The sequence below is a fragment of the Apodemus sylvaticus genome, chromosome 12 (assembly GCF_947179515.1).
Source record: "Apodemus sylvaticus chromosome 12, mApoSyl1.1, whole genome shotgun sequence".
In the NCBI taxonomy this organism is placed as follows: domain Eukaryota; kingdom Metazoa; phylum Chordata; class Mammalia; order Rodentia; family Muridae; genus Apodemus; species Apodemus sylvaticus.
In genome coordinates, this window is record NC_067483.1 from 85,674,107 (window position 1) to 85,690,634 (window position 16,528).

The following is a 16,528-nucleotide window of genomic DNA, read 5'->3' on the forward strand; positions in this document are numbered from 1 at the left end:
CTGACACTTTGTTTTTAAATTAAACTGAACTGAGTTATATAAAAATGGAAAATCAAATAATGCCTGAAAAAGCTTGCCTTGCTTTTGTTCAGGATCTCTAGGTTGTTTTTTGTCTGCTTCTCAAATATAGTTGTCTTTGGGTAGCTTAGATTCTGCCCTAGGAAACTCCTTGCCTAAGGATCTCCTGCTAGACTCTCTATTTCAGAAGGAGAATGGACAAGGTGGGATTTCTACTATAACCTTCTATAAAAATCTATTTCCCCAATGTAAGAAACACTTGCCAAAAAAACCCCAAAAAAAACAAAAAAACCCGGGCGGTGGTGGTGGCTCATGCCTGTAATCCCAGCACTCTGGGAGGCAGAGGCAGGTGGATTTCTGAGTTCGAGGCCAGTCTGGTCTACAGAGTGAGTTCCAGGACAGCCAGGGCTATACAGAGAAACACTGTCTCAAAAAAACCAAATCTAAAAAACCAAAAAAATAAATAAAGAAATAAAGAAATAAAGAAAAGAAAAGAAAAAAGAAAAAGAAACACTTGTAAATTCAAAATAACTGAACTGCTTAACCTAGAAACTGGTATCGATGGAGTCAGTGAAGTAGAAACCCTAAACCAACAGGTATCCTGGGGCTTTCCCTTTCTTAGTCAATCTTTTTATTCCTTAATTGTTACATCTAAAATGATGTTTAGAGTCTTCATTTCAGGAAACTTTAAAGAAACTTCTGGGTCTGTACTAGTGAACTTGCCTAGGATAAAACAGGTAATAAGTTCAGAATGGGGCGACAGCGCTTGTTAGTGCGTAGCTTTCTGACTCAGCACTGAATTAAAGCGTTTGTATGTAGCAATGCCAGATAAAATGACTTTCTAATAATTTTTAGATTTTTTTTTACAATTAGCTTATATCTAAAATTCTGCCTTTTATTGTAATATCTGCTAAATTTTCCAGGAAATATATTGAAGTGTTTTTATTTGATGACTTGAATGATGCTTTAAGATGTGGTCAAGTCTTAAGACTTGTCTCACTACAGCACAAGAACGGTTACTGCCAAAGATTTTCTTTTTCTTCATGAAATATGGCTAGCCCCAGTATTTAGCGGGGATATTTTTAGCTTTGAATATGATTCTCTAATAATGTTTCAGAAAGCAAAATAGAAACTTGAAATTTTTAAGTATCTCACTTAGTCTGAATATGTTAGCCCTAATTTATTTATTCCACTCTGCCTGAAAATAAGTGTTTAACTATGCTTATTATATATAAAATAAATGAGCAAAACTCACACAGCTTTGTTTTATTTTGGATTTTTGTTGTTGTTGTTCTTTAAGAGAAGCTGTTGTTCTAGGAAGTACGGACTTTCTAGAAGATGATATAGAAAAAATTGTAGAAGAACTGGGGAAAGAGTACAAAGGCAATGCCTACCACCTGATGCACAAAAACTGCAATCACTTCTCTTCAGCTCTCTCAGAGGTAAATTCAGTTTCTTTGTTTGTTTTTGTTGACAGGGTTTTAAGACAGGGTTTCTCTGTTTAGTTCTGGTTGTCTTGGAATTCACTCTGTAGACAAGACTGGCTTTGAACTCACAGAGACCCTCCTGTGCCTGCCTCCCTTGTGCTAGGTTAAAGGTGTGCAAGACACACACACACACACAGCTCTTTTTTGGTTTTTTGGATTTGGTTTTTTGGAGACAGGGTTTCTCTGTGTAGCCCTGGCTGTCCTAGAGCTCACTCTGTAGACCAGGCTGGCCTCGAACTCAGAAATCCACCTGCCTCTGTCTCCCAAGTGCTGGGATTACAGGCGTGCGCCACCACCGCCCAGCCCCAGCTCAGTTCTTAAAAGCCCTTCACATAATACTTTCCTGGTGTGCTTTCTGTATCACTGTATTCAACTTTGGTGTTTTTCCCCTAATCATGCATAAAGTTACTGTATTTCTTTATCCAGTGTGGCTGATCTTTCCAGAGTTGGCAATTTTAGAGTCAACAGAGTTTAATGGTGATTCTGGCCATTCTTTTATAGTGGAAAGAGTGATTACAGATAATTGCCTCTTACTCATTTGACTGAATTCTATGTTAGCATCCTATAACTGTGGTAAATACATGAAGAAAAGACATTTCCATTCACAGTGGAGTGCTATTGTCTGGGGCCTCTGGCCCCAGTTTGTTTTTGTGGGGACTACACAGAACAAAGCAGTTTACCATAAGTTCCTGTCTTAGTCAGGGTCTCTATTCCTGCACAAACATCATGACCAAGAAGCAAGTTGGAGAGGAAAGGGTTTACTCAGCTTACACTTCTTTATTGCAGTTCATCATTAAACAAAGTCAGGACTGGAACTCAAGCAGGTCAGGAAGCAGGAGCTGATGCAGAGGCCATGGAGAGATGTTTCTTACTGGCTTGCCTCCCCTGACTTGCTCAGCTTGCTCTCTTATAGAACCCAAGAACACCAGCCCAAAGGTGGTACCACTCACAGTGGGCCCTCACCACTTGATCACTAATTGAGAAAATGCCCCACAGCTGGATCTCATGGAGGCACTTCCCCAACTGAAGTTCCTTTCTCTGTGATAACTCCAGCCTGTGTCAAGTTGACATACAAAACCAACCAGTACAAGAGAGAGAGAGAGGCTGGGGAAGGAGCTGCTTTCCCAATATCCTGTCAGAGGCATCCTGACCACCCCCAACCTCACTTCAAAGTGCCCTAAGCTAGCAACCACAATTAGTACATGAACCTTGGGAAATGTTTAAGATTCAAATCATAACACAATGAAGCCTTTGGGGGGGGGGTGTCTTTTTGTTTGTTGTTTTTTCGAGACAAGGTTTCTCTGTGTAACCCTGGCTGTTATCCTGGAACTTGCTCTGTAGACCAGGCTGGCCTCGGAACTCAGAAATCCGCCTGCTTCTGCCTCCCAAGTGCTGGGATCAAAGGCGTGTGCCACCACCACCAGGCTGTTTTGGTTTTTGAAGACAGGGTTTTTCTGTGTAGCCCTGGTGTCCTGAAATTTACTCTGTACAACAGGATGGCCTTGAAGTCAGATCTTCCTCTTTCTGCCTCCTGAGTGCTGGGATTAAAGGCCTTCACCATCATACCTGACTTTTATTGTATTTATTGTATATATGATGTTTTAGATACTTTTCTGTTAATGTGATAAAACACCATGATTGTGGAAACTTAGAAGAAAGGGTTTCTTTGACTTGTGGTTCCAGAGAGTGAGAGTCCATTGTAGCAGGGAAGCCATGGTGACAGGAACTGGATGCTGCAAGCTCACATCTGGAACCATAAGCTCCAAGCAGAGAAGAAGCCCACCCCTGGGGCGTAGTTCCTCCAGCCAGGCCACACTTGCTGAGCCTTGCTAAAAGCACTGCCACCAATGGGACTGAGTACTTCAGTGCCCAATGCTATAAGGAACATTTCTCATTCAAACCATTACACAGAACATCTGCAGTGAAATTTAACAACGAAACAACATCATAACAGTTATGACAAGTATACAGTTATACAAGTTATACAAGTATGGTCTTTTATTTTTTGACAGGGTGGCTTTGAACTCACAGCGATCTGCCTGTTTCTGCCTCTGCCTCCCAATATTTGGATTAAAGGCATGTGCCACCAGGCCCAGCATGATGCAGTCCCTCTTAAAAGCATTCTTTAGACTAAAGTTGACAAAGTAGAACTGAAACTACAACAGTAAAACCACTGATAAGGGGGCCATTTATGTTGTAGAGGTCATTCAGCTGCAGTATGTGGGAATGTTTCTCATTTCTTTTCTCAGCTGAACAGTCCTTGTATGACAGTATAATATTTAATTTCTTACTGCTAGCTTCAGAAGGCAGGAGCAGGCAGATCTCTGTGAGTTTGAGGCCAGCCTGGTCTATATAGCGAGTTCCAGGCCAGCCAGAACTATGTAGAGAGACTCTGTCAATCAGTCAATAAATGAAAGTAGAATTTATTTTGATTATAGTATAGTTCAAGTGCAGGTCCCTCATTGGCAGGGGGTGCAGGGCAGCAGGCACCTGGGACTATTGATTACATTGCAGCCACAGTCAGGAAGGAGATAGGCCCTGGTGCTCTGCTCACTTTCTCCTTCCTTTTAATATCCTAGACTCCAGTTCATGAATCACACTGTCCACACTGGGAGGGAATTCTTCCTACCCCAGTAACCTAATCTCAACAATCCCTCACAGACGTGCGGAGAGGTTTATCTGTTGGCTTATCTCAGTTTGTCTTATAAAGTCGACAATATTAACTTTCATGTGTTTACTCCTTGTTGCATTGATACTCAAACTCCTTGTCCCAAGAAGCTCACAACATTTCATAATGCAAAACACATTCAGTACAACTTAAAAAGTCCCTGTAGTCTTTAGTAGTTCCAAGACCAGTTAAAAGTATAACTCCAATCTCTTAACTGTGAGCTCTTCTCACATAAAATCAAGTTACCCACTTACAGCATACAGTGGAGCGACTCAGAGTAAACATTCTAGTTTAAAATGGAACATAACAAGAAATGATCAGACCAAAGCAAGACCAAAAACCATCAAGGAAAACACCAAATTCCACAGTGCCATCTCTGGCATTTGGGACTCTGGTTAGGTCCATTTGTGATCTTAAGGGCTTGGATAGTTCTACTCTCCCAGCTCTGTGGCCTCAGCATATATATTATCTCACTTCATGCATGCAGATTTTCTTAGCAAACAGACATGATTCTGGCATCTCCAACTAACTGGGGTCTCCATTGCAAACTAGGGTTCACCTTCACAGCTTCATACAGGTTAGCCTCTCAGGGACTTCTACCCTGCCATACATTGCCTGTCCTTGTCAGCTCTATGAAGCCATAGAATAAGACACCATGATCCACACAATTACACATCTTATATCCGAGGAACCAGTTTTATGTGGATCATATTACCAGGTTCTGCTGCTAGCTCGGGATGCTTCCTGCCCCCTTGGACCACAGTTGTACTGCATGTACGGTCAAGAATCAGAGAACAATAAGTCCTGGTACTGAGCAGTTTTTTTCTCCTCTTTGTGCAGTGTCTGGGACTCCAGCACATGAATGGTGCTATGTGCATTGAGGGTATGTCTTTTCACCTCAATGGTCTAACCTGCTAGATAATCCTCACAAGCCTGCCCAGAGGCTTCTCTGTTTGGTAGTTGGCCCAGCTGACAGCATTATGCATCACACAGTATAAACTAAATACTATCTGATAAATAACCATTGTAAAAAATGCACGGAAGATAAGTATCCCAGTTACCTCACTGTTAGTAGTCTGTTTCTTTTTTTTTTTTTTTTAAACCTAGTTACAATGCTAAATACCTTACTAATGGGCTTTGACCCAGAGTTTTTAACTCTTAGGAGTTAAGATCACTAACTGCTCTTCAAGGGGACCAAAGTTCAATTCTCAGAACCCACATGGTAAATCACACTCCAGTTTTAGGGAATCCGATAGGTGCTGGGTAATCAAAGAACATATAACCTGTCCATAAGTGAAGCCACCTCATCTTCCTTTAGCTAGAAGAGAAAAAGGATTATGAAATACTGCTGAACCTTAAGGGAAGAGTGTTGTACCGTTGCCCGCTTTTTAAATGTCAGCTATCTCTTTGATGTAAGAAACTTTGAAACCTCTAATATTTTCAGATATTTTCAAATCGTTTCATATCATGTGATCATAATCTTTAGTATGATTAGAGACAAACCATCAAAGTGTCAGGAGCATAGATTCACTTGAGCCCATTTGTGTGTGTGAGAGAGTGTATAGATGCTAAGAGAAATGCCCACTTCTTACTCTTACATGTCCTTAGGACTGGGGAGTCTTGTCCCTCTTATTTCAGAGAGTGAGGCAGTTCAATTACAATGCTGACTTTACCCTCTTAGCATCTATACACTCACTTGATGTACCCACTTGTACCCCTAGAGTCCTCAGGCCAAAGGCTAGTCAGGCCACCAGACCTCGTCCTGACCACAGATCCTCGTCTGTCAGGATACCATGGAGCTTGTCTTCATTTGTCAACTCTTCTTCCTGAACCATATGAGCTTTCTAGAAACAAATGGGTTATGGTTGAAAGCAAAGACATAGGATACAGCTGAGGGGAAAGTGGGGTGACAGAAGCTGAAAGACAGAACCTAGAAAAAGAATTAACAAGATACCCAAGACCGACTCTTCTAACAGCATGAGGCTTCTATACTCTAATAACATCTTGTGCTAACAAGCCTCTTTCCTTCTATATTGTTTAAAAGTCAAAGTAGCTCAAAAATCCAAGACAGACAGACAGAAAACCAAGGGGAAATTGGTTTGATTTCACAAATGTAAAAAGTACCTGGCTGAAAGAAAGGCCCGGGGCTGTGGAAGTGTCCAGCTCCTGAGTAAGGCCCTGCTTCTCAGCAGTTTGGAGTGGCCTGCTTCTCAGGACAAGCTGGTCTGCAGTATATTTTCTCTACATCCACCCCCTATCCCCCCACAATAGTACCATCATGGACATTGATCTCTTCTTCCTAACACAGAGCTCTCTTCTCCTTAGATTCTCTGTGGGAAAGAGATTCCTCGCTGGATCAACCGGCTGGCCTACTTCAGCTCCTGCATACCCTTTCTACAGAGTTGCCTCCCAAAGGAGTGGCTCACTCCTGCTGCACTGCAGTCTAGCGTCAGCCAAGAACTCCAGGATGAACTGGAAGAAGCAGAGGATGCAGCCGCAGCCTCTGCCATGGCAAATGCTTCAGCCGGTGCCAGAACTGGGCGTCACACTAAACTATAAGTCCTCTGAAGTCAGGCCTTCAGAACTGTCTGGAGTTGAGTATCACTAGAGAAAAAAAAAAAAAAAAAAAAAGAGTAAATGTCCTTTGGATATTTTGTATGCAAAGATGGCTCTCCCCCAAATCCCAGTTTTTCAGCTCAGGATTATATTTGTAATCAAAAAAAAACAAAAAAGAAGAAAAATCGCTTGGCGCAGGAGGGAGAACTTTTATATGAAGTTGCCCTCTTTTCTTTTCTTTTTAACCCACTTGTAAATTTGGATTCACTTCCTCTGTTTTATATGAGCTCTGTTAAATTACGTTTACAGTATTTTGTACCACTGTTTACAAATCTTGCATGGACTTCTGCCACCGTGAAAGAAGAACATCCTAATCTTCAAAAATGAGGCAGATGATCTTTGTACACTTCCTGACAGTTGCCAGAGTGACAGCATAAGTAGTAGGACAAGGAAAGGCTTTCATGGCCACAGTCCTCCTCATCACTGCTCACAAGCTGTCCTTCCTTTGTATTTGTTTTGTTACCATTTTTGGCACCCAGATACAGGAGTCCAGACTGGCCTGAAAAGGAGTGCACACACAGCCAGAGGCTTGGGTCCTGGGTCAGTTCCTCTCCACACCCTCTTCCCAGTCTGAGTAGCACATTTCCCAAGGTGCCGTGGAGCAACTGGTTTCACCCCAAATATGCCCACCTCAGCAGGGTGGTATGCTTGTATCTGCCTGGCTTGATGCCTCTGATTCTTTAGTGAAGATGTTTTCATGGAAGATACTCTTATAAACTGATGAGTGTTTTTGCACATGTGTTAGGAGAGGGACTTCACTTTTATTTTAATACATTCAAAACTCCTCCCTGGAAGGATATTTTTGGTGGGTGGAGTATCCTAACCTAGCTTCCTGAGCAGCAGTACACAGTGACATTAAACTGCTTTTTAACAGCCAGGCTATCTTTTATACTGGACATTGAAAACTAGAATCTAAAATACACCCCAAAGGAAACTCTTTAATATTTAATACTTTGTGTATACCATACCAGAAATGACTTGTTGGAGTTTCTTAGTTCATGATGGGAGTAGTTGCACCTCATAATAGAGATTCTATTTTCATTGATATCTCGTTGAAAAATCATATTTTTGTGTGTCTTAAATTCATCTTTTTATGTTCTCAAATGTACATCTCTTATATAACATACTCTTGAGAATGAGGTTGTGTCACAGTTGAGTCTTTAGTAAGGAAGTCATCTGTTAGAGTCCAACCCCAGTTGACCCTTGGATGTAGAAAACCAATCATTACATGTCACAATCAATGTTCTGCCTTAAGAGTGAGTGTCCTGTGTTAGTAGTGGATACGACATAGGAACATCCAAGGTACTGACTGCAGCTTTAGATACATGATTAGTGTGAGAATCATAGTCTCTGTGTGAGTACACACGTCTTTGAGTAAATTTCACCTTTAATTTTCCATCAACTGATTTCGATTGATAACTTTTTAAAGTAAGCACACCCTCTTTATAGGGAAAGTATACCTTGGGTTATTTAACACTGGCCTGAGGAAAATGAAGTCACTTTGTGCTGTTTGACTGTTCTGTCTCCAGAGGAGAAAGCTGCTGGAAGCTGCTCCGCACCACCCTGGGCGGAGCGTTTGCTTCAGGAACCAACTGTGCAGCAAGACAGAATACGTGACCTTGATGAAGAGTTGACTTAGTTCAGGTCTGAAAATGAGACTTAGAACAAAACACTAATGCCCCCCAAGAGGCGTTTACTACAAGAGCCCAAGCCCTCAGCCCAGCTTAGTAGGAGATACTTGGCCCAGTTGACTTGGGGTTTTTGTTTGTTTGTTTGTTTGTTTGTTTTATTAATAGCGTGGATCATGGTGTTTTCTAATCTATTGAGATATAAAATGTATTTCTGGGTAAAAAGCTGGGAGCATCTCTGTGCCCACCCACATTTCAGCAGCTCAGCACACAAGTGGCTGCTGTGCTCACACCGGACTGTAATATTTGACATTTGAAGTAGTGTAAAAGTCATCTAGGAAATAAACAGCACAGGTGCAGGTCACCTGAGAGTCAGGACACAAGATTCCTTGCACTTTAGTGTACCTGAGGTTGAGAGGAAGAAATCTCATTTAGCGAGACCTTCTCTACAGTGAAAATTAAGAATGGGTTAATTAACTTTGCTTTTCTTGCCCTCAGAAAAAAACAATCTCATTCTCAATATGAACGCCTAAGAAAAACCCCAAGTCAGAACTCTAGTCATGAATTTCCATGTGATCCATGGAGTCAGATCCAGCTTTTGTAGTTGTAACCCAGTGAAACTGTTCCTCATAGTAGGTGTTTGACCAGTAATAGCAGTAAAAGATCTGATAGCTGGTTTCCGGTGCTTGTTTTAAATATGCATGGGCCTTTTAAATCCTCATTGGGGGCATTGGCTTTAGAAGTGTGACTTGTGGGGCTGTAGAAGGTGGTGATTGTCCTAGAGCACCTCCAGGCCTGAACTCCAGCCAACTATTGCTCTGACTCACAGCAATAGCATCCTACCATCACCAGCATCTTACAGAGCAGGGAATTCCAGGGTTAGTCCATTGATAGCTCTGTGTGTGTGTGTGTGTGTGTGTGTGTGTGTGTGTGTGTGTGTGTGTGTGTGTGTAGATTAGGCACAGCTGCAGGACTCTGTTTCCATGGCTTCTTCCATCATAAGACGGGTAGAAACACATTCACTGCTTCAGGGCTCTAACCCATGTGTAGTCTTATGGCTCCATTGTATATTTACTGTAGCTTTGGTGTATACTATGTTTTCTTTTTAAATGACTAATTTTAAAAGTTAGTTTTTTCAGCAGTTGGCCATTACATCTCATTCTTGCCAGTATGGTTTGAGAGTGTAGCTTGATTGTTAGACTTTCGTTGTCTGCTCAGTCTCTTCACACACATCTCCACTGTCTACAAGCGGGACAGCTGTCAATGAATCTTCATGGACCTGAAGAGGATTTCTGTGAAGTTGAATGCAAGTGTACTGTCATTCACAGTGTTTATAAAACACCAAGAACCTTCACTTTTGCTACCTTGATATAGCATTGGATTATCATGTTACATTGAAATACATCAATTTATTAAAAACTACTTTTATAAGAAATGTTTTATAGTTCTTTCTGACCTCTAAGAGACAACTCTTCTGTATTCGAGCTGGGAAGGAGTTATTTGTACAATCCAAGAATTCCATCTGCTCTGCAGGAATGTGGCCAGCCCCTTTTGTACCATGTCTTGTATTCACAGCTTCCCTTACTCAAACAATTACTCTGGTGCTCAGTCCCTGGGCCAACACATTAGCTATCAAAGAGTGCACAGGCAGCAAATTGCAGCCCAGATTTCTGGGAAATGGAGGCAAAGTGTGCTGACTGGAAGGCTCTCCCCACCTCCTTTCAGCAATTAAGCCTGTGTGCTTATGCTCGCTTCCCATTAGCCTCTGCTGTACCTCAAACCTGAAACTTTGACTTTCACGTCCATTGGCCCTTTGTACCTAGCTCAGTATTTACTGCCACTAATTTAAGTTTTTCCCTAAAATTGTTATTAAGTAAATGAATAGTAGTTTTATGATCTAACAAGGTTTGTCCACTCTTTGCCAAATAAGAGTGACCCACTGGGGCTGGAGAGCTGGCTCAGCGGTTAAGAGCACTGACTGCTCTTCCAGAGGTCCTGCGTTCAATTCCAGCAACCACATGGTGGCTCACAAGCATCTGTAATGGGGAAGTGATCCATTGTAACCAGGCTGTTCCTACCTCAGGGACACTCCATGGGTCTCTTCCTACCATAATTTCCTAATAGACTCAGATCTGCTAAAGAACAACTTAAGGGTCTTCCCTATAAGAAGAGTGCCAATAATACTGAGGGACTTTTTTTTTTATTGTCCTAAGTTTACCCAGGTATTGGCCTTGCTCTAAGTTTTCGGGAGTCTGTACTGAGGAGGATTAATGACTTGTTTTCTGAGAGGTAATTTAGTAGCAAACAGCTTCTTTTCTTATCAAAACAAAACAGGGAACACTAAAGAAATGTTAGAAGTCACCTCTTCACTGGCTCAGGGAGCCCTTTATGTCCGGAGACCAGATAAGCCTCAGTGTGCTCTGAAGTTCTGCCTTGGCTCAGAATCACAACTCCCACCCATGCTGTTGAAGCAAGGAATACTTAAGGCTGCCATCTCCAAGCTCTCTCCTGACCCTCACATTGGGAAGCACTCACTTTGATCTACAGAGGACCTCCAGTTGGAGGAAGACATCTGTCACCTTGTTTTCTCTCACGTCCCAATCTCACAGGCAGGCAGTGGGATTTCTTGTCAGGACAGCCTTCATCTGCCTCTGAAGCCCTCAGTCTATGTCAGGCTGCCTTAGGCCCTGTGTGAGCCAGAGGCCTGAGATGTGGTTGCCCAGGTTGCTAAGCCAGGCTCGTCCTCAAAGCTGCTTGTGTGTGTTGTAAATACACACTGTGATGTGAATAACAAGAAAGGCAGTTTGGAGCTGGAGTGGATGCAGGTTCCTCTAACTCCAGTCCTGGGGATCTGATGGCCTCTTCTGGCCTCATATGATGCACAAACACATGTAAGCAAAACACTCATTAAAAAAAAAAATTAAGGCACTTTGGTCTACCTGGAGGTTCTCAGTCTAGGTGGCCTGTAATTGTCTCCTCAAACACAGGCTGGAACTCTCCAGTGGCAAAGCTGAAATACGCTTTAACGGGGCAAAGCTGCCAGACTTGGCCATAAGGAAAGGTAGGGAATGCATCCCTTCCTCTTCTATCAGCATCTGTAAACAGACACCACAGGAGCACCCTAGTGTGACTCCAAACATATTAAACAAAACTGAAACAAGCAAAAAAAAAAAAAAAAAAAAAAAAGAACCAAAACCCTACTTTATATTGAAGACAATGAAAAAGGGAAATCCTTTTTCATAAGACTTACTTTATGAGTACACTGTAACTATCTTCAGCCCCACCAGAAGAGGGCATCAGATTCCATTACAGATGGTTGTGAGCCACCATGTGGTTGCTGGGAATTGAACTCAGAACCTCTGGAAAAGCATTCAGTGCTCTTAACCGCTGAGCCATCTCTCCAGCCCAGGGGAAATCTTTTTGTTCTACCTCTGTCCTGTGTTTGGGGCTGTCCTAGGTCACTTAAATACATTTATCACAGCATCTTGTGCTTCATAAAGACAGTAGAGAGGTCAGTTAGCCTAAAATCACACATTTCCTGGATAAAGTGAATGTGATAGATAAAGCTGATGCTGTGATAACCCTGAAGGACTTAGTCATTGGTTCCCCTCAAAATCAGTAGAGGTGGAGGGAAGATTTCCCGAATTTTTAATGGGTTTGATTCAACCCATACAAATTATTCAAGAAGGAACCACAAAGTAAAACATGAATCTGAGCACTTTAGAGGATTTTCTAGAAGCCTCTAAACCATGGGCTGAGGCTGGGCTGTTTTATCCAAGAATCACCTCTCCACAAGAGCTGTCAGAAACTAGTCCATCAACCAGCCATCCATGTTTAAGTCTGTCATCAACTGAAGACCCAAGCTGCTCAGACCCCCATGCCCAGGGACCCTGCACCCCAGGGGCCCCACACACAGCCTCATTTGCTAGCTGTTCATGATTTCTGTCCCCTCTGACACTTCCAATGTGGCAGACAAAAATGCTTTAGTGGCTGACACTTCTCAAGAAACCTCTCTCAGCCACACCCTGTGTCTTGAGAAGCCCTCTGAACCTTTGTGTTCTCCATTTCCATTGCTACTTCTGACATTTCTCCACTACAGAACCTCCAGCCCTGCCAGGTGCCACCTGCTACTCCACACTCCTCTGCTCTTACTGTCTTCCTCTCCAGCCTTTTTCTGTCATTCCCTGTGACCACTTCCACACAGATGGCAGATGCCATTAGCCTCTGTCATGTTGGCACCTTGCCCTGTGGTTGTCAGCATCTTCCACTCAATCCTCATGCTCATAGTTATTCTACCCCCACACAGTTCAGCATCCTTCGCAAATCAGTAACAGACACAACTGTCCCAGTCTTAGACCTTAGGCCAATTACTAGGAATGTTCTAGACCACTTCTGAATTTGTTATTTCAAGACATGGTTTCTCAGTGTAGTCTTCACTGTCCTGGAACTCACTTTGTAGACCAGCCTGGCCTTGAACTCAGAGATCCATCTGCTCTGCCTCCCAAGTACTGGGAATAAAGGCATGTGCCACCATGCCTGGCCACTTCTGGAATCTTCAAGTATTTCTGGCCATTAACTTTAGGCTTACCCATCCACTGCACTATAAGAAATTATTGGCCTTTGCAAAATCCCAAAGCCATTAAAACTAGTACTTATTAATGTCTCCTCTCTAACCCACATATTTCTCCTTTCTCACCAAATCCCATTGCGAGCACCTGAGTCATTTCCTCCTCTGGTCCCTCCACCACGTCAATGTCCCTTTATTACAATTTTCTGGCAAGCTAGCCCATTTGGGATCTAGATTATCAGAGTCTAGCTGCTGATGCTGTGTGTGTCAGGTTGACTTTGTTTCTGTCCATACAGCAACAGGTACTCCCACTGCACCATAGTCTACTCTTGGTCCCTTGGAAGTCAACTTCTCACATATACCTCAGCTGAGACCCTCACTTGACGCCTCAGTAAAAGATGTCAGGTCAATTGGCCTCTCTGCCTCCTAATCTAGAGATTTGCTAAGCTTATATCCAGAGACACTGCTACCATAGGAGGTGCTTGCTACTTTCATCAAATACCCCTACCCTGGCTCTCCAGGCTTTATCTCTAACAATTATTGCCCATTCCCTCTTTCCTGTCAGCAGAGAGCTCATGGGATCTCTTCTATAATCCTCTCCACTTTCACAATCATAACTTGCCAACTCCATGTCTGATCCACTATTTTGAAAATCACTTTGATTTTGAGTGATAAATACTATAGAATTTATAGTATTTATAGGGCTAGGAATGTAGTTCCCAGTGTAGTAAGTGGTAGTGCACTTGACTAGTGTATGCAAAACCCGGAGTTCCATCCCAGCACTCTTTGAAAAGTAAGGGGGAGAAAGGATGTATATAATGTATGTGTGTAGTTTAAAGGATAATGAAATGAATGCTATCCTGTACCCACCACTCAGCTTAAATAACAAGCCTGGAGAATATGGCTATGCCCCTCCCCCACTACTACTCTTCCACCAGAAAATGAACCACCATCTTGACGTTTGTGTACATTGTCCCTTTGTTTTTTTGTTTTCTTGATGGTTTTATCACCTGCATATTTCTATTTTTGACCTTTGTATAAATGAACTCATATATATATATATATATATATATATATATATATATATACATACATACACACACCATGGTTTTTAAAGTCTATTTTTATAATTAATGCATATTGATATGTGTAATTCTAACTGGTTTCCACTACTGTATTCTACAAACACCATGATTCTGTTTATACCTTTTCTCTTTGGTGGACATCTGAATGGTTGCAGCTTTCTCTCTCTGATGAGCAATACTTTATGAACACTGTAAGGAGTGTCTGTGCTGTGAGGATCTCTCTAGGAACTGCTAGGAATGTGTGTTCAAACTTACTGATTTAGAAGAACAATATAGTCTTTATTACACTTTTATTAAATAAAATCCTGTTCAGTCCTCTCTCCATTTGCTAATCATAAAACTCTATGATCCATTTTTTTCTTATAATATCACAATGAAATTTCTCAGGGCCTTGCCTTAAAAATATTTTTCATAATTAAAGGAATCAGAAAGATGAAAATCATACCTCCCACACAACCAATGGGAAAGATAACACTCAACAATGAAAAACGAAATTTTTAAAAAGTTTAGCTGAGCTAGGCACAGTACTCATGGCAATAATCTTTTGGGAGACTGTAATGGCTATTCCTGATTGTCAATTTGACTATATCTGGAATGAACTACAATCCAGAATTAGAAGGCTCACCTGTGGTCCAGATCTTGGGCCTGGAAGACACAAGTTTCTTACCTGGGTCTTGGCATGGAGTTCTTGAGGCGTAGAAGCTATGAAAAGCTTAGGCCCAGGCAAGGCAGGATACACCTTTAATCCCAGGAGACTGAGGCAAGGAGATCTCTAAATTCAAGGTCAGCCTGGGACAAAGCAAGTCTCAGATCCTGGCACACACCTTTAATCTGGGCCACACCTTCTGCTGGAGACCTACATGAGGACCTTGGAAGAAGGAAGATTCGCTCTTCCTCACCTGCTTGCCAACACATCTGTTGGAATCAACTTCTACAGAAGACCAGCGGGAACAACCGACCTCCTGGGCCTGAGCAACTACTAGATCCTTAGACTTCCCATCCACAGCTGCCCATAGTTGAACTGCAGACTGTAAGTCATCACAATAAATTCCCTCAATATAGAGAGACATCATCCCATGAGCTCTGTGACTCTTAGAGAACCCTGACAGAGGCCAAAACAGGATCATAAGTTGAGGCCAACTGAAAGATGCAGCACGATGTGTCTCAAAAAAAAAAAAAATGTGTAAGTCAATAAATTAAGTGCTCACCTTGGTCTCTGTAGAATGACACTCATTAATATCACAATTCAAAACTGTGAGCAACAGAGCCTGGTTAGACTTTCAAAGCTTTGAGGAGTAAATTAAAACTAAAAGTATCTGTTACAGGGACTGAAGAGATGGCTTGGCAGTTAAGAGCACAGACTGCTCTTCCAGAGGTCCTGAGTTCAATTCCCAGTAACCACATGGTGGGTGGCTCACAGCCATCTGTAATGGGATCTGATGCACACTCTTCTGGTGTGTGTATCTGAAGTCAGCTACAGTGTACTTGTATAAATAAAAAATAAATAATAATAAAAAAAGTACCTGTTAGGCCTTGAAGCTGGCCCAGCAGGTAGAGTGATTACCTCTAAACCTGACAATCTTAATTCAATCCCCAGGACCCACATGACTCCCACGAATTGTCCTCTGACCTCCATGTGCAGACACATACACACAAGTGAATGTTTTCAAAATCAGGTCAATTTACCTCAGAGAAACCTGTGTCATCGTCTGTCATCTGGGATAGACCTGCAGGCTTGGCTGCAGTGTGGTGCTTGTACCTGGCACCAACCGTCCAAAAACTTACATAAGCTCAGAAAGTTTCTCCAGTGGGTCAGTGGAGGACTGGCTACTGATCTTCCACAGACAGGCCGGAAAGATCAAAGCACGTCATAGGAGTCCATGTTGTATCCAAGCCACCAGAGGTAGTAATTAAGTTTCATGTGGCTTTGCCAGTTCCACAACCTGTATTTTGTATCTTTTTCAGGTGACACTGCACCCAAGTCAGCTGAGTGTAGACAAACTTCTTCCCACTTTTGATTTATGTGTAGACAAACCTGTTTCTTCCTTTGATTTATGTGTTTCTGATTTTTTTTTTTTGATTTGGTTTTTTCGAGACAGAGTTTCTCTGTGTAGCCCTGGCTGTCCTGGACCTCACTCTGTAGACCGGGCTGCCCTCGAACTCAGAAATCTGCCTGCCTCTGCCTCCCAGAGTGCTGGGATTACAGGTATGCACTACCACCGCCCGGTCGTTTCTGATTTTTTTTTTAACAGACTTAATTCATTTATTTTTCTTGTATATAAAAAACAAAAAAACAAAACAAAACAAAAAACCCTGTGTTGTAGTCACAGCTGGAGCCTGGGTCCTCTGAACAGAGACTGTGGTGTGGGTTTTCACAAGATGATCAGCAGATTCCTGATAAGGAGACTTGGTGAATACAGTCTCTTTCCAGAGGTCGGGGGTCAGGTAGCTGTAGGTTT

General features: G+C 42.3%; 1 protein-coding gene and 1 pseudogene across 2 annotated transcripts in view; one reads left to right on the plus strand and one right to left on the minus strand.

Moving 5' to 3' along the window:
* The window catches only part of Desi2 (desumoylating isopeptidase 2), a 167,457-nt gene extending 157,605 nt beyond the window's left edge, over positions 1 to 9,852 (plus strand). For both annotated transcript variants that reach the window (XM_052200234.1, XM_052200233.1), the window contains exons 4-5: positions 1,319 to 1,460; positions 6,499 to 9,852. In XM_052200234.1, coding sequence (XP_052056194.1) covers positions 1,319 to 1,460; positions 6,499 to 6,732 — 376 coding nt within the window. In that variant the 3' untranslated portion in view covers positions 6,733 to 9,852. The remainder of the gene's footprint in view (positions 1 to 1,318; positions 1,461 to 6,498) is intronic.
* Positions 9,853 to 11,366: 1,514 nt separating this feature from the next.
* LOC127697092 (40S ribosomal protein S2-like) overlaps positions 11,367 to 16,528 on the minus strand; it is a 9,106-nt pseudogene continuing 3,944 nt past the window's right edge.